The sequence below is a fragment of the Mustela erminea genome, chromosome 18 (assembly GCF_009829155.1).
Source record: "Mustela erminea isolate mMusErm1 chromosome 18, mMusErm1.Pri, whole genome shotgun sequence".
NCBI classification, from domain to species: domain Eukaryota; kingdom Metazoa; phylum Chordata; class Mammalia; order Carnivora; family Mustelidae; genus Mustela; species Mustela erminea.
Genome location: NC_045631.1, coordinates 21,005,532 through 21,024,095, shown reverse-complemented (window position 1 = coordinate 21,024,095; position 18,564 = coordinate 21,005,532). Strand labels below are relative to the sequence as shown.

Here is an 18,564-nt window from a genome sequence, read left to right as displayed (position 1 = left end):
AGATCAATTATTAACTCTGTTTCTCACCCATTTCATAATCAGTTTCTGCTACTCTCCTCATTTTGGGGGGTGTTGTGATCCCTGATTCCATTTCTTGCCTTTTAGGAGCCTTTGTGTCTGATATCAAGTGATCAAAACTTTTCCTTGTTCCTATAAACAAAAGTTACAGAATATGGCAGTTCATTAACCACAGTGTCTGTGAATAGGATTTTACTAAAAAGAAAATGTTTGGACATCAAGTGTTTAAGTTTTCACTTAAGGACCCAAAGAAAGCTCAAATATATCCCTGGGGCAGAGTTTCTGTCCTTGGTTCTCCATCTTGTCACGAAATTTGGCCCCATGGCTTTGCATCTCAGGACGGATGTGCCTTACTGGTCCAAATTAGACTGGGATCACATTCACTACATGGTAGGCAGACCAGGCTGCGCCAGCAAGTGCAATAATTAAGGATAAATACAGGGGTGTGCACTGGTCAGGAGCAAAGATCAACTACATCTGAACAGCTTTTCCTCAGTTCAAGAAATTCTGCTCAGGGCCAGAATTAGTCATTAACAATATGAAAACTTGCCAAACGCAGGCAAGGTCAAAGTTTGATTTTAATTCATCAGTCTCTGAAAACAATGTCTGCCTGCCTCGAAGTACTAAATAATAGATCTACTGGGAGATGCTTCAAAAATGGCAAGTAGTACGGTAGCACCTCCGCCTGGCTGTGAGTCTCTCTAGCGTGTACCACTCTACGTGAAATCCCTTTCTCTAGTTAAAATGGATTCTTGGGACTTGCACTCAATCTCCTCTGCTCCACTTCACACATCATCTCAAACCTGATTTCTCTTCTCCATTCTTCCACTGCTCCTGCCTTAGTGGAGGATCCACTCCGTCTCCGGTTTGGATGTTCTATTTATCTCTTACACGGTCCCCTTGCCAAACATCTTTTCCTATTTCTCCATGCTGGAGCCAGAAAAACTTGCCTTCAAACAAAATTTGGTAATGTTTCTTCCCTAAAGATCCCTGCTGGATACGCAGCTAAATTTCTGAACGTTGCATACAAAGTCTCCTGCAGTCTACTTCTAATCCTTTGCTAGCCTGGTTTCCTACAGGTGCTTTTCTTGACTTTTCTTCACTCATGCTCACCTTCCTTATCCTGCGTCTGTCAGGCAAGCATGTATTGAATTTTCAAGACCCAGTTCCAATGTTACCCCCTCTCTGCAGCTTTTCCTCCTTTCCCCAGATGCTCAGTTACCCCTCAGAAGACATCTCCTTTAATGGCACCTATGGATGCTGTTGTAATCAGCTTATTAGAAGTCTTGGCCAGCGAACATGAGCTCTTCAGGGCAGAGACCATGATTTACTCATCCAGCACATGCGCTGAGCAAACTCAACAGAACATTTTCTCTGAAGTTAGTTTTTCATTTACAACTTCCTTAGCATGAAAATCCAGAACTACAAAACACAAAGTAACCAGGAAACTCCTAGAAGACCATTTTGTGACAAAGCATAAACAGAAACTAAAGGTAATGACCCTGCGTGGCTAGTAACAGTGATCAACGCTCAAGGTTTCCATTTCTTTCATGGCTTACTGGCAGGTTATTTATTTCACGCTTCATTGCTCACTGCTTTCCTTGTGAACAGAAACATTTTCACAGTACTAAATATACGTAAAAATATGCTTGTACAGATAGCTGAAACCCACTGAGCCATTCACAGTGTTGGTCCCTGACATATGGATCCTGATTCCGAAGTATTTCTCTAACAAGGAGAATTTTAGCCCAAGTTGCATAAGAGCACCTTTTCCTTTCCTTTGTGATGAGGTGGGATCAGTGAAAACGCTCTCATGATTTACTTCCAATTTTCATGAAGGGAAAGGGTCTCTCAGAACTTTAGGTATCCTTATTGACAAATGCTGACATATCTGAGCAATCTTAACTTTCAAAACTCATATCTTCCTATAGAAATAGAAAAACACACTAATCAAAAAAATGTGTACTGTCTTTTAAGAGAAAAGATGGCAGAAAGTACTACTGCAGCTTCATACCCTACTGACGTAGTCTGCTCTCAGACAGTACTTTCCAGAAACCATATTGTTAAAGCCCTGCGCCTGCGTGCAGCAAAAGGCCTCCTTTCTCGTGAGAGGCTAACGTCTCCTCTATTCTCATTTCCCCACTGTCTGGCCAAGGCAGAACAAAACAAGGACAGCCACAGCATTCAGTCTAAGAATGAGAAAAGAACTCTTTCAAGATCCCATTCTTATTCCTCTGTCTTAACTGATATGTCTTAACTGATAATTAAACTCTTATAGTTGGCATCAAAAGCTTTGCTACATCGAAATGGATAATTTTGATACTTCTGAACAGCTTCAAATAATTTTCCAAGAGTAAAAGTACCTGACCATTAAGAAGAGTAAGTATAAAAAAATTCTGTATCATTTAGGTAAACTAACCTAGCAACTTCTTCGTATTGGCCTGAGAAGGCTGCCCCATGTCCAAACTCATGGATTTCCTGGCTCGGGGACTGGTCTGGCCCACGGTTGGATAGGTGGCTGCAAGGTACCCTTCAGAACCTTTGGGAGATGACCACGGCTGGTTCTCCTTTAGTGTCCTGAGAGATTTAAACAATTGAGAAGAATTAAGTGACAGGTGACAAAGACAACCACTGTTTGCCCCTCTTAGTTGGCTGTCCTATTTCCCAGTGACAACAATCACTTAATTTAAAACTGCACTCTAAAGGGCTTTAGGGTACAAACTATTAGTGTATGTTTAAGAAATATCTTCCTTCCTTCTTTCTTTCATTTATTCGGAAAATTTTCTTAAAAATGAGCACTGTTTTTTCTTTTAGTGCTTTTGTCCTTAGCACCTACTTTCTTGCCATGATGTCTGGTATGCGGTAGCCGCTCACCAATGCACAGCAGAATTGTACTAGTTGATTTTTTAATTGGGGAAATCAAGTCTAAACAGGCAACTATAGTTTGGGTTTAAAAAACCAAGAAAAGCAACTATACTTTGACAAGGGAACACAACAAAACTCATTTTTTCCTTTTCATAACAAGAAGGGCATATCTCAAAGAAATATAATCAAAGGGATGACCAAAGAATAAGACTGTCGAAAACTAAGTATACCTGGAAAAGGTATTTTGCATACTTTGTTAAAATCTCAGTGGGAAACTGTAGAGGGCTTTTTAATCAAAAAGTGGGATGGTGATAAATTGAATGATATAAGCTTTTCAGATCCAAGATTATTTCCCTATGTTTAACACTATACCTCAAACTCAGATACTTCTGTTTAATTGAAAATACAGAAAGTCTCCAAAATAGTGCCATTTTCATATAATTTCTCCATGTTGTCATGAAAAATATGCTACCTAAGACCACATACAGCAGTGGACATAATATGACTATCTTATCATCTGAAACTATACTCTGGAAAACTCTTAAATAACTTCAGTGTGGTAAGAGTACACACTACAAATGTGGTGGCATGTGCATCTTTGCACGAAACTGTACAGCTCAGCCTCCCATCATTAAGTATGTGATGCTGCCCATATTCCATGGTAGTTTTCCCGAGGCCCTTTTTTACAACCCAGTGATTTCAAGATCATCTCTTTTCATTACTCAACTGGTTTGTGCTTAAAACAGGTGAACTAATGTTAACAGGACAATTAGCTTAGAGGAACTGTCTGACTACTAATCCACATAGAACACTATACATTTATAAAAAGGGTTTTATTTATATATTCTTTCTAGATTATCTTTTCCCCTATATATTACCTTCTGGATTACTCTTGCTGCTTGCCTCTGCTAGCACAGAAAACTGAAACCTGATTTTAAGTACATAATCACGGGAGAAGAAGGCCACTGACCTATAGCTAGGGTCCCCATGGTGGACGGGATATGTATCCATAGGAACATTCTCCATTGAAATATCAGTAAGAAGAAGAGACTTTCTATGTTTTAGGCTACAGCGACTTCGAACCTCCTCAGATACTGTGAGTAAGGCTAAAAGGAAAAAGAAGGAAGGTTAGGAAATTTAACAAAAATTCCAAGTGTGACTTAAAACAGGATACATTGCTTACAACCTCTTGAAGAGAATAATACCTATTAGACATGCTGATAAAGAGCCCTAGAGAGTGTGAAGGGTAAGACCACTTAGGACAGACTTTCTTACCTTAAAGCATTCATGGTCTGTTCTGGAAGACTTTGTAAACATGAAATATATGGAGGTTTTAAAAGAATCTTGTATTTCTCAAGTGCTATGATGTAAATTTGATCTCAAAAAACACAGAATGTAATCAGGACAGGTACTATAAGGTCCATTTTTCAGAAAAAGAATAATACTCTGAGATGTTAAATGATGTGCCCAAGGTAAAAAAAAGTTGCCACAAACTGTAGTCTGCTAACTGGGAATCAACACTTTCCTCTGAACAACTACATTCAAGACCTGTATCATACATAGGTGCTAAGTGTTACTGAGTGAGGAAACACAGACTGGGTAAGAGAAAATGGGAAGGTTTAATGGGATTGTGGGGATGGGCAGACATTCCAGGTAAAGCAAATGGCATCAGGAATACATACGAAAGAGGCAGAAAGGCAAGTAGAGGGGCTTAAACTAGCTCTTCCGTCTGGAGGGGTAATAAAAAGTGGGGCTTATGAAATTTAGGGAAAGACAGCAGAATTAGGAGAGCTGCTGAAGAGCCCAGGATGCCAGGCTGAAGCTTTTAGATTTTATAACAACAGGGAAGCACACACTGCCAAAGGGACCAAAGATGACAAAGGGAACATATTCAGACTCTAATGCAAATTCTTTTACGAGGTAAAATCTTTTGGCAAAACTTTCAAAATCGTAACCACCACCACAGGACCGGTTTTTGAGCTCTTTACCCTGCCAAGCAGCCAGCTGAAGGACCGACAGGTGTCTGTGTCATCTGGGCGGTCCTTAGATAGAGATGTGGTAAGACTGATTTTGTCTATTTTGAATCTTTACCTGCTAAGTAAGCCACGCTCTGGGTGTTCACCTCAAACTTGTCACAGTTTCTATGTTTGTTAACCAGAGTTAGTAGTGTATGCAAAATTCTGACTGTTCTCGCAACAATGGCAGGTGAAGGATGTCTGTACCCTACAAAAAATAAAACAAGACATTAATCCACACTTTCCACAACTACTTCTTAAGCTCTTACTGACTAGCAACCCTGCAAGGATAGGAAACATAAGGGATAACTCTTGCCTTCTGAGAACAGCTGTTTGGGAAGGTGAAACATATGTACGTGAATAGTTAATTACATGAAAGATTAAGTACCAAACATGTGTAGAAGAGAATACTATTCTCTGAAAGGGAGGAAAATAAGGAAGGATGGATGCTGTTTCAGACATTCCATTCACTAAAGCAGTGCAGAGATTTAAAAAAACAAAAAACAAACTAGATATTTGAGCTCACCTTAAGATATCTTTTGAAAACAGTGTTCTACCTCTTAAAAATTCTTTTTTCTAATTAAAGGAAAAAACCTAATGCTATAGGATGTATATGTTCTCTGAACAAAGAACAGGTTTGGTCAGAGTAAGCTTGGCTTTGGACAGCCTTTAATCATTAGTGCTATTCCATTTTAAAGTTTTGTTTGTTTTTTTTTTTTTAGTTTATTCATTTGAGAGTGAGAGAGCCAGCTAGAGCACAAGTTGGGGGGTAGGGGCAAAGGGAAAGGGAGGAGCAGACTCCCCATTGAGCAGGGAGCCTGCTGCAGGGCTCAGACCCAGGACCCGGAATCATGACCTGAACTGAAGGCAGATCAACCAACCAAGCCACCCTGGTGCCCCAGCGCTACTCCGTTTTAAAGAAGGGAATTTGTACACTGAAAATATCTGGTATTCTTTGAAATACAGAATCAGCAAGCACTTTATCAGCCTCATGCACTCTTTCTTTTTGGTATCCTATTGTAAGTGTAGTATCTTTGAGCAATCCCTATTCACTTTAGAGATTAAAGCTATTACTATTTCTCCAGAAATTTCATAAGGTAAAGAAATCAAATGTTTACACTGACAGTAGTGGGTGTACATACACCTGTCAGGTAAAAACTGGGAGAACCTTCATGATCCCTTAAGCCTAAGAATCATATTCATTGATTTACAAAACTGCAGATACAAGCTAGAGCTTGAGTCTCCAACTGTGGCCAAAGCCAGTGCTGCTAAAGACCACTGGTTCATGCCAGCTGCTCATCCCAAGCCTTACTTTACACTGCCTTTGCCTCTGTCTTACCACTATGTGCTGTTCCTGTTAGCCATGGTCTCTGGCCATGGCTGTTCCACGTTAGTAAACCAAAGCTAACCCACAGTGGAGTCAACAGTGGGGAGTGAAGCCAGTAGAGGCAGTGAGTGAGCTGGCACTGAGGACTAGGAGACCACTGCTATCAGCAAATCAGAAATTTGGAGGGATGAGGATGGGGTACAAGAAAGGTGAGGTGCTATGGTATGTAACAATGTGACTGAGCAATAATACCTTAGAAACAAGTTGAAGAAAATCTGTGATCAGATCTCTAAGATACCATATTCTAACATAAGTTACTCAAGTAACATCATTTATTGATTTGCAGTCTGTCTTATTTTAAATAATCAAAAAGACACGTAGTGTTATCTAATAATACAGCTATTAGAATCCAGTATTTAGGATTATTTCAAGAACCAACTCCTTTGTTGCATTTTAAAGGAAACTGGATAATTTACACAGCAATTAGGCTCTATTAAAATATATACGGAGTAAAACATAGCTCAATAAGACAGCTGTATCCGCATTTAAAGTAAGATATACGAGTGGCGCCTGTGTGGCTGAGTGGGTTGTACGTCTGACTCTTGGTTGCAGCTCAGGTCATGAACTCAGGGTTGTGGGACTGAGCCCCGCACTGGGCTCCACAGTCAGTGGGGAGTCTGCTTGAGATTCTCACTTTCTCTCTCTCTCTGCCCCTCCCTGCCCACCCTCTGTCTCCCTCGAGCACTCTCTCTCCCAAATAATCTGGGGGAAAAAAAAAGTAAGACGTATGAGCCAAATTATATCAACTAATTTCAAATAACAATTTCAGTTACTTCTGGCTTCCTGATATCATTTCCTAAAAATATTCTGACACAAGGCCTCTACCTTTTAAGAGGTGTCCAACCAGTGCAAAGTTGAAGTTAGAGTTGAAATTGAGTCCAACAAAATGATCCATTTGCTTGCAGTGCCATTCCAGAGGATTCCGGATTGCCATAAATACTTCCTCTGGACTCTAGTAAAGATAATCAGAATATGGTTGATGGGGTTCACACAAGAACTTTACTTACTGGTTTAAGACTATGTTCGTAGCTATGATAAGTAACCCTTTCAAGTGAAGAGAAATTATTTTCAGAGGACTACAGAAAACCATAGACCATTTAAGATACCACAAATAAATAAGTGTGAGACAATCAAGCATATATTAGTAATAAGATGACAGAAGACAAAATAGCTTTGATTTATGATGCAAAATAAAGGACCATTAATTTATGTCCTGGTGACTTCTTAAAGATTATAATTATTGTTGTTTTAAGTAAGAACATCCATTGAATTATAATGGGCATTTTGTAAACTATGACTATAAATTCAAGAAAACAAAGAGAGTTCGTATTTACTGAGTGCCTGCAGTATACAATAATGTTAGACATGTTACTATATTGAAACCTTAAAGCGATCCTATGCAGTCAATATTAGCTCCATTTTACAGATTCATTCATTCATTCTTTTACTTATTCAGTACTTATCATGTGTTTTTGATGTGCCAGGCATGGTTCTAGGCTCTGCGCATACATCAGTGAACTAAAAAGACAAAAACTGTTCACCCTGGTGGATTTTACATTCTAGTACGGGAAAACAAGGATATTGAAACTTAAAAATGCCATGCAACTTGCCTACGATAGTTAAGATTTTAACAGTGTTTCCTAAAATGTGGCTCCAAGTACATCTGCTTTAAAGTCACTAAAGATGAATATCTGCTTTAAGGTCGCTGGGTAAAGCCCAGGAATTTGCATTTTTTTAAAAAAGCCCAGTGATTCACTCTTGAACAGAGATTTTTAAAAGCAAACAACTGAAGGTGTTCAGAGCCTGAGCTCAGGTTATCTACACTTCTATCTCAAAGAAAGAAAAATATGAGCATTTAAAGTAAATATAGAGAGAAGTTTAGAACACCACTGTTTAAAACAGAAAAGAAGAAAAGATAGAAACAAGTCAATTGTTCATCAATGGGCAAATGGTTGAAAAATTGTGGCTCGTGCATGATGTAAAATACTCTGCAGCCGTGAGAAAGAATTACAAGTTCACGCACATGTGTATGTGTGAGTATATATGCTTTGAAAGATGTCCAGTTTATAGTTAAATAAAAATGCAGTATTTTATGTACTATATAAATACTATATAAAGTACGATTACCTATTAACTTGCTATCTGTACAATTTTTTCCAGCTTTAATGAGTATAATAACTGACAAATAAAATTCTAAGGTATTTAATGTGTACAACATTATGATTTGATATACATATACGCTGGGGAACGATCTACCCCATGAAGGTAATGAACACATCCATCACCTCAAATATCTAGAGCTACCCCCACCGCTGCTTCTGGTGACAACATTAAATCATTAAATACAGAACTTAAAGTTCTACTCTCTCAGCAAATTTCAATTATACACTATAATGTTACTAACTACAGTCACCATGTTATACATCAGACCTTATTCATCTTACATGCTGGAGACTTTTAATAGGCTTTATTAACTCTGATTCCTAGTATTCTGGGGGCACTGAAGTAAGTATTAGCTCTGCTATGGGGCTGTTCTGACAATGAAAATACCAAGACAGATACTCCTAGACAAACATTTCATTTACAAATATTTTTATATCCATACAAATACACAATATCTAGCTATCTCTCTGACTACCACTGTCCCAAGACAACCCCAGAAAAGAGCAATGGGGATTAGGAAAGAGGGCCTCTAGTTCCAAATCAGATGTACAAATATGGACAAATTATTTAACTTCTTTGTTCCTTTCTATTTTGTAAAATGGAGGCCTGACAGATAAACTTCAAGGTAGCTATTTCAAGTCTACACCACAAATGGCAGACTTATCAAACAGTGTTTAGCCCAAGTATCTTCACACTTAAAACCATGCTCCTGTTCTCTGTTTTTTTTCCTACTCACAGCTTTGATCAAGCTCACTTCAAGTAAATCTCTTGTTATAAACATGTATCTCTCTTTAAGAAAATTTCTCTCTTTTCTCCTATATTCATTCTTCTCCAAAGACAAAAAGAATATCAATTCATACTGTTATGTCCCCTTCTCTATACTCTATACACCAAAATCCAACCTGAGTCGTCAAGGTTGATAAATATTAAGAAGGGTAAAAATTGTATGTTTCAAAGTGGGATTAGGCAAAACAAAAAACCAGTACAATTAAGTACCCAAACATTTCCTTTGGACTCTCCAACCTACTTCCTCATTAAGAACCATTATTCAATAAAAATAAGCTTATTTTTAGATTATTTCTTCATACGTGAAATGGAGGATAGAGAATGCTAACCTTTACCTTTGGGTTGTAAAATCACAAATAATGATTGTGCAGTGTACAGCAGGGCAGAACACAGCATAGGGCTTAGCCTAGTAGCTACTATTACTACTCAGAATTTTTTATCCCTATTCTGTTTACCAGTATTGGGTGAGTACTGTTCCCGTTATTTTTACACAGAAAAGTTTAAATAGTTTTTTAATGAGCTGTTAAGGAACTATACTCACAATAAGTTGCATTACAGAAATGCATATTGAAGCTACAGATCTCTTCTAATTTTAAAAGGCCAACAATAAAAGAGAGAGGAATTCTAAATGTGCAGACTCTAGGAATGCCAACCCAAAGCTTGCTTACCTTGTCATTGAATATCCGCAGACTGTCTAAGGTGTGCAGGTTTTGTTCCAGAAGCGCGGTGCCTGCTGAATACAAGTTGACCTCATCGAGCTGTAGCACAGCCACAGCGACCCAAAAGAGGGCTTTGTGCAGAGGGGAGTCCTGGCAAAGGCCATGCATTCCAGATTAGTGAGATGAACTACAAACAGTCTCATTCGAAACACATCACAGTATAAAACAGAGCACATTATTCCCCAAATTAAGCATGTTTTCTCTTTTGGAGAAATTAAATATATGGGTAAGCTCTTCAATTATGCCATGTGTGTAACTAAAAACACTGTTAGCTCGGCTAACCTTAGCTTCTCCTTTGATTTCTCCCTGTTCTTTGACTCCAAACTCCAGTCACCAAGCCTCATTAATTCTTCCAATAGTCTCTTTTGTATTTGCTTATTGCTAATGACACTATTCTATGCCAACCTTCCTTATTTTAAATGTGCATTCTTTTCGTCTCCAGTCTCCCCCTACTCCGATCTGCTGTGTACATTACTGCTAGAAGGACCCTTCTAAGTCTTCCTTTCGTCACACTACTCATCTGCTTGAAAACGTATAGGTACATTTCCAAACTCCCTTCTGAAGAATCTTGAATGTTAGATTAGTTCTATCCAATCTTTACAATCTTCTGTCTCACTATTCTGCTGCAAAGTTTCTCCACACTACTAGAATGGTCTACCCACCATCCTTTCATTGTCCCAGCATCCCTGTATGATCCCCTGCAGTTCGTTTGCTATGCAAGGCTTTTCTCCTTTCTTGATACTAAAGCCCAGCTGTATCTTTAACTTTAGCTTAGACTCTACCCTTTTAACTTTCTTGTCACCCTTACCAATACAGTATCTCTTGCTGTTCTGAACTAAAGTTATGTATTTGGGGGAACCCTCATTTAGCAGCATGGTATATGCAAAAATTCATAGACTTTAGAGTAAGACAGCCTTAGAAGAGAATCCTGGCTCTGTCTTATTAGGTATGTGACCTTGGTCAAGTCACTTAGTCCTTTTGAGCCTCATTTTAACTTCTAAGATGAGGATGAAAGAACCATTTTGTGCAATTTAGAATCAGAAGATCTGTAGAACATATAACTCAATACGAGGAACATACAGGTATTTATTTCTCTGTAATCCCCCTCAAATCTGGCCTATCTTTGTATTCAATTCACATAATTACACAACTTCAGAGCTGGAAAATAATACTCTGCCATCATCTAGTCTAGTTTACTCGTTTTATCAATGTGGAAATATGATGTCCAGATACATTAAATGACCTGCTCCAGGTCACAAAGCTGAGATGAGCTCAGACCATCCAAAACCAGGGGCTGCATCATTTTATTCCTCTTCAGTATCATCTTCATTTACCACTCAGACTCTCTGGATGATCAGGTATATATACTTCTCCCAGCTTTACATTCCTCCACAGTAATGATCATGAACTAGCATACTATGTATTGTACTTACTTTGTTTACTCCCTATTCCCTTCCCAACTCCCACACTCACCCCAAGAACATAAGCTCCACGAGGGCAGGGAGTCTTCCTAGTTTTGTTCAGGTTCTACATCTCTAGCACCTAACATGGTACGTGGCACACAGGAGATGCTCAGCGAATACTTACTGGATAAAAGAATTAAGAATATATACCTATTTTTCCTTTAGCATTGAGGAGACAAAAACTTACAAGATCTTGAGAACATACTCTCCATACTTACTCTTCCGCTAATGTAAATTCTTCAAACAACTAAATTTAAAGACAAGGAAGTTCTACTTTAATGGTAGCTTTTTCTAACTTCTTTTTAGTCCAATTTACTTTCTGAATTCTTTGAAACAAAGTATAGTAACATTTAATACTGAGACCCAAAATGAATGCACTCATTTTCTATATAGCAATTACCTTATTAAGAAGTGGTTGTAACTTGGTTAGTGCTATCACTGTAGCTTCTATCAGAACTTGACTGTTGTAAGTATCAGGTCCTTTTAAGCAACTCTCAAGTGCCTTTTAGGGAAACAGAATTTTTTATTTTACTTCCATTGAAATAAAACATTAACTCCTAAACTGAATCTCACAATCCATTCAGAACAATTCCTCATTTTGTAAGTGCTAGAATTATTTCCAGTGCTATGGTATTCTTGGTAAATAGGTCATTTGGGTTTTCATTTTAAAATATTTCTGTACTGGGCACCTGGGTGGCTCAGTCATTAAGCATCTGCCTTCGGCTCAGGTTATGATCCCAGAGTCCTGGGATCAAGGCCCACATCGGGCTCCCTGCTCAGCGGGAAGCCTGCTTCTCCCTCTCCCATTCCCCCTGCTTGTGTTCCCTTTCGCTTTGTGTCTCTGTCAAATAAATAAATACAATCTTTAAAAAAATTTCTTTAGTATATTTTAATACAATACATTGTGCTTATTAATTACATATTACATCATTTTACTAAATTATGTAAATTAATTAAACTAAAGGTTAGTTTAACCATATAGTTAAATGCTTTGAAAACTGATAAAATACTGAGAGTACCTTCTTAGCAAAAGAGACAATACATATTTTAAGATATCTTCTTTAGAGGTCTCTTACACTTCAAAAATTACAATAAAGAAAAATTCAATCCATTGTTAAAAAATTTAACAAGCAATATGCAAGATACTTTATTAAATTCATATTTAGATGTCCCTTAAACAAAGGTATCCTTTACAACTTGAGAACCACAAATATTTGGGAGAGAGGGAGGGGGATATACCTTGCTAAGAATACGGATAATCTGCTTTATCTGCCCATGAGACACTCGTTTGCTAATACAGCCAAAGACAACAAGAGCTCTTGGTTGCAGTGATGGGTTATATTGGAATGCAAATCTGCAAGTAAAAAATCCGAAGACTTCATGAAAAACATTTGTGTTTATATATACTAAATAATTAATTAAAATACTGATTATGCAGTAGTATTTGTCTTTTTAACAATATACCAACTTTTACAGCTTAAATTTATTTGGGACCTACCTCTGAGCTAGTTCTGTCCACTGGTCCAGCCACTTGCAAGTTGGAATATCTCTCATACATGCCTTAAAAAAAGGATAGTCTTAAATATTTTTATGTACATAAATGTTTTTAGAGACATTTAAATAAGGTTCATTATCATGTAGTTAAATAAATGATATATATATTACCAATAAGCACGTTCCATGGGAGTGTTTTTATTTAAGCCTCAAGTATAAAGCAGCAGGATAAACTAATATTTCTTCTTCACAGTACTAGTGGATTTAAAAAAAGATCTCACTTTCCTATCATTTTGCCTAATGTACCTCCATGATCTCCAGCAAAGCTTCTGTGACTGTTTCCAGGCTGGTCAAAGCAAAAGTCTCCCTTTCATAGGAACCAGGAGAGAATGACCTGTCCCGGTAACTGGAGCGGAAGGCAATGACGGCAGCTGACTTGACTTTGCTAATGCCAAACAGCAGGTAAAACTTGGGTAAAGAGAACTCTGTCAAACTCAGTCTTAGCACTTGCTTGGTCTCTTCTGTAAAAGAAAAAAGGAACAAGGAGACTTTAAAGATACTAACTTTTCAATTCTAAAGTGCCCAATTTCACTTTGCTTTTAGAAAATTTGTATATCGTATCAAAACTACATTACCACGCTCCCTACACCAATCCTCTAGTATATTCTGCTCAACGCTCACTGCTTTGGCTCCATTATCTACAAGTTCATGCCAGTAACGCAACACCATCAACCGCTGTGGCGTCTTTAACTTCTGTGGTACCTACAAGAGCCCACCGGACAAACACACATAGAAAATCTTTGCTGTAGGGGGCACCTGGGTGGCTCGGTCAGTTAAGTGTTCGATTCAGATCATGATCTCAGAGTCATGGGACAGAACCCCATGTCGGGCTCCACTGGAAGTCGGCTTGAGGACTCTCTCTCCCCCTCTCCCTCTGTCCCCACACCCGGCTCACTCACTCTAATAACTGAACCGTAAAAGAAAATCTCTGCTATACCTTGAAATAGAATGGAATTAACATATTCTTTTTCTTTCAGATAATATTTCATGTCAACATCACGGGCTTCTTCAATAAAACGGCTAGTGTTAAAGTACCATAATAATGAGTAAGATAATGTATGCCAACCTGGTGATATGGACTGCAAAACACAAAGTACTTTCTAGGCACTTACCACTGAAGTGGAGCTGTGAACAAGTACACAGAGAGTGAATGATATTAATGACCAGGCCATGTGTGGAAGCTCTAAGGGAGAGTGGCCCTGTGGCTACTAAGAAAGTAACAACGTGGAAGAGGTAGGGGAGGTGCGCTGCCACATCGAGGGAATTGTTGAAGGACAGCATCAGCATGTAGCGTGCTAGAATAGCAATATCGTCCCACATAAGATGTTGTTCTAAAGTAGGAGTTGGAGATAAGCATGTCTTGTCAATTATTTTGCACATCCTTCCAATAACCTGTAAAGAAACAGGATTTTAAAAAACACGGGGGCTAAAACAGAATTTTCTCACACAAAAAATTTCAGTTTAAGTTTAAAATGATTAGCTACAATACAAACAACCCCCTGGCCATAAAAACAGACACAGGATGCCACAGTCCAGAAGGCAAAGGGAAAGTCGATTACCTTGCTTGAAACCAATTTCACATTTCCAGAAGCCAAAGCTACAGCAGTATCTGCCATCACCTCAGCTTTTATTGATCCCAAGCCACCTGTTGCACTGGTTTTGATGAAACTGTCCAGTACAACATCAAGGAGATCTGTAATCTAGTGGCACAGGGGAAAATAACATGTTTTAGCCATTCACTCTGCCAACTTCATTTTTACTTTAAAAATACTTCAAAAGCAGTAGCCCAATCAACATGAAAATTGTCTTCCACCTGAAGCCTCCAAAATACTAACTTTTATTTAGAGACCTGTCAGTAAATTTATCATTAAATACCCAAAGGAGGATGAAGTTATTCATTCAATTGCTTCAGAGATTAAGGGACCAAAATTCAAAAATTGAAGATCTCCACATGTATTATTTTCATCCACTAGCAAAGCACTTCTGTTCTCTCGTAAGACAGTAATGTACAATTACTGTAAGAAAGTATTATTTTAAAATCTGGGAAATGACATCGAGTACTAAGATATTTTGTAGCGCCATAAAACTGGCTCTATGGTCATTTCAAATTATTTGGAAGAGTCACAGCATTGTTTGAGTAAAGGTATTGCTGCCTTAAGTGACTACTTTGAAGAAATGATGTGCACAATTCTTTTCAGATAAAAAATATTACATTGTATTCTATATTTTAATACTCGTATTCTTGTGCTAGAACTATAAATGAAATGTGTCTGAAACAGTATTGTTAACAAACATCTACTGATATCTGTGGTATGTAAGTACTAGAATATGTTATAAAGCACTATTTAGGGGTGTCAGGGTGGCTCAGTTGGTTAAGCATCCGGCTACTGATTTCAGCTCAGGTCATGAGACTGAGCCCCACAGGGCTCTGACCTCGACTGGGAGACTGCTTGAGATTCTCTGTCCTTCTCCCTTTGCCCTTCCCCCTGCCACTCGCCTCCTCACTCCTCACGCTGAATAAATAAATTAAATAAACCACTATTTTCTAGAAACAACATCAGATTTTTACAGTTAAATTCTATATAATTATGCCATGGAAAAGAGTACTAAAATAATTACTTCTTTTCTAGCTCTGAAACACGCAGTAGACATCTACAATTCTGAACCAAATCAAGAATTAGGTGAGTGTCAGGGCATGTGGGTGGCTCAGCTGTTAAGCATCTGCCTTCAGCTCTGGTCGTAATCCCAGGGTCCTGGGATGGAGCCCCACATCGGGCTCCCTGCTTGGCGGGAAGCCTGCCTCGTCCTCTCCCACTCCCCCTACTTGTGTTCCCTCTCTTGCTGTCTCTCTCTTTCAAATAAATAAAATCTTTAAAAAGAGGGAAAAAAAAAAAAGAATTAGGGGAGTATCTGCATACTTTTGAAAGAGAGGACTGTCTTTTCTATAGCTATATCCCTAGTGCCCAGAGAGGGTACAAGATTAGCATCTGCACTACAGAGGTACTAGACAAAAATGTGAGCAAACTCAATACCTGCCCAAGGCTCCCCCATATTTTGGCTTGGATAGACGGGTACATCTGTTTCTCATTTATGGTCATCGTTATCAGCTTATCAAGAATAGCAGTCACTCTCTGTCGTTTGGCATCATCATTGTGCTTACAAAAACGGACTAGATTTGATAGCCACGGAGTCATGTATTCCAAACAAAGGTGTTTCAATTCAATACCTGGAAAAAAAAATACATTATTAGCATAGATGGTCAATGAAAATTACATCAACAGTTATCTAAAAATATAGAGAATTGGGGAAAAGAAGGTAAAAGGTAAAGATCAATACCTACCATCAGGTCTGGAGAAAAGAGATTTGACCAATATAGTAAAGATAGGGGTGAAGAGAATAAGCCATGAAGAAAGTAATCTTAAAAGCCAGCTGGCCAATTTTTGAAAAGTTTTATCTTATTTTTCTTCCTCTTAATCATTTCTCTCCTAGTTAAAAATTTTATTAAGTTTTATTCTAATTGTATGTAACAATTGTATGTAGGAATATATAGCAATCATAGGAAGTTAGGTGAAAGGGAAGCATCACCACAAAAATGAAACTGATATTAATATACTGGTGTATCATCTCCCATCAGGCTTTCAAAGCTATGTAGAGATGATGTGTATTTACGTGTGTATAGACACATAAAACCCACCCCAACACCTCCACAAAAATGAGGACCATGCTGTCTATGCAGTATGTTTTGAATATCCTCAAAGTTCAAACATGTTTTAATATTTTATTTATTTATTTATTTATTTATTTATATTTATATATTTTATTTATTTATTTATTTATTTATTTTGAAGTTCAGAAAAAGACACAAAAATTCTTCTAAATAATGGTTACTTTTGGTGAGGGGATGGTACTGACAGCCTTCTGGATGCTGGAAATGTTCTGTATCTTGATGTGGGAGGGGGTTTTGTGATGTATTCACACTAAAAAATTCATGAAGCTGTTCACTTAAGATTTGGGCACTTTACTGACAGGATATACCTGAATTTAAAAAAATTTAAATAAAAAGTAATGCTATAATAAACATCTGAACACTAATTCCTTAGGTGTCTGGATATCCATGTCCCAAGTGCCATCTCAGAAAACGGCCCCTATTCAAAATTCCATAGATCATGAACACTGAATTAAAAACAAAGGGAAAAAACCCTTTGCCAGGGGTGCCTGGGTGGCTCAGTCGTTAAGTGTCTGCCTTCGACTCAGGTCACGATCCCAGAGTCCTGGGATCGAGCCCCACATTGGGGCTCAACGGGAAGCCTGCTTCTCCCTCTCCCTTGGTTTGTACTCCCTCTCTCACGGGCTCTCTCGGTATAATAAATAAATAAAATCTTAAAAAAAAAAACCCTTTGCCAATTTGATAATTGAATGTTACCTTACTATTCTTTGTTTTTATTTCTTTGATTTTATCTGTGAACTTCTTAAAATATATTTTTTTAGCATGACCTGAATGCTACTGTTGATCCATTTTTTATTAATCTGTAAGAACCCGTCATGATTAAAGATATTCTTTTCTCATATTTGCTGCAAGCATATTTCCTAGTTTTTTATTATCTCTTATTTTCTTTATGTTTCTGAAATAGAGATGTTCTGAAGTTTTATGTAATCATTTACACTCACCATTTCCCTTGTTTCCATCTACCACTTTTTTACTTTGTAAGTCCTTAATCATCCGGAAAGTAATTAAATATTCTGCTTCCTCCTTCTTTTCTTTTTAATGGTTCCAGTTTTTATATTCAATTCTTTTTTTTTTTTTTTTAGATTTTATTTATTTATTTGACACAGACAGAGATTACAAGTAGGCAGAGAGGCAGTCAGAGAGAGAGGGGGAAGCAGGCTCCCTGCCAAGCAGAGAGCCCGATGTGGGACTTGATCCCAGGACCCTGAGATCATGACCTGAGCCGAAGGCAGAAGCTTTAACCCACTGAGCCACCCAGGCGCCCCTTTATATTCAATTCTTAAATACAGCTAGACCTTATTTTGGTATGTTGTGGTCTGGGGTGAAGATGAAGATCCAACTTAATTCATTGCCCAGTCTCACTGTTTAAATGATTTAATCTTTTCCCCGTCAGTTTGTGATGCTTCTTTATCAATCTGTTTTCTTAAACTGATGTGAATGCTGAATCTTTAACACTTCTGTTTTAATTATTATATTGTTACGTGTTCAAATGTCTGCAACAAGTGTCTTTCAGTTTTTCTTTCAACATTTTCTTAACTATTCTTGTTGTTTCAAGTGAAATTTATAATCATTTTAAGTTCCACTTCTTCCTCCCTCCCTCCTTCCATCCCCCTCTCTCCCTTTTTCTCTTTCTTTCTGTAGACTCCATACCCAGTGTGGAGCCCAATGCCGGGCTGGAAACGCAGGACCCCAAGATCATGACCTAAGCTAAGATCAAGAGTGGGACACTTAACCAACTGAACCACCCAGGCACCCCAGTTCTATCTCATTCTTAGTCCTCAGAACCTATAGCTCTTTTGATGGGACTGCATTGAATTTATAGTAATCTGGGAAGTGGGAACTGTTTGTCCAGGAATACAACATATGG

At 38.1% G+C, this 18,564-nt stretch overlaps 1 protein-coding gene across 8 annotated transcripts in view; it reads right to left on the bottom strand.

Moving 5' to 3' along the window:
* Positions 1-18,564, bottom strand: part of NF1 (neurofibromin 1) — a 253,525-nt gene that overhangs the window by 19,523 nt on the left and 215,438 nt on the right. For 7 of the 8 annotated variants that reach the window (XM_032321557.1, XM_032321563.1, XM_032321560.1 and 4 more), the window contains 13 exons: positions 16,003-16,196; positions 14,530-14,670; positions 14,083-14,362; positions 13,217-13,431; positions 12,915-12,976; positions 12,656-12,770; positions 11,817-11,918; positions 9,903-10,043; positions 7,111-7,237; positions 4,975-5,106; positions 3,854-3,989; positions 2,438-2,595; positions 28-150 (listed from right to left, as the gene is read on the bottom strand). In XM_032321557.1, coding sequence (XP_032177448.1) covers positions 28-150; positions 2,438-2,595; positions 3,854-3,989; positions 4,975-5,106; positions 7,111-7,237; positions 9,903-10,043; positions 11,817-11,918; positions 12,656-12,770; positions 12,915-12,976; positions 13,217-13,431; positions 14,083-14,362; positions 14,530-14,670; positions 16,003-16,196 — 1,926 coding nt within the window. The remainder of the gene's footprint in view (positions 1-27; positions 151-2,437; positions 2,596-3,853; positions 3,990-4,974; positions 5,107-7,110; positions 7,238-9,902; positions 10,044-11,816; positions 11,919-12,655; positions 12,771-12,914; positions 12,977-13,216; positions 13,432-14,082; positions 14,363-14,529; positions 14,671-16,002; positions 16,197-18,564) is intronic. The other variant, XM_032321562.1, reaches the window with a different exon arrangement.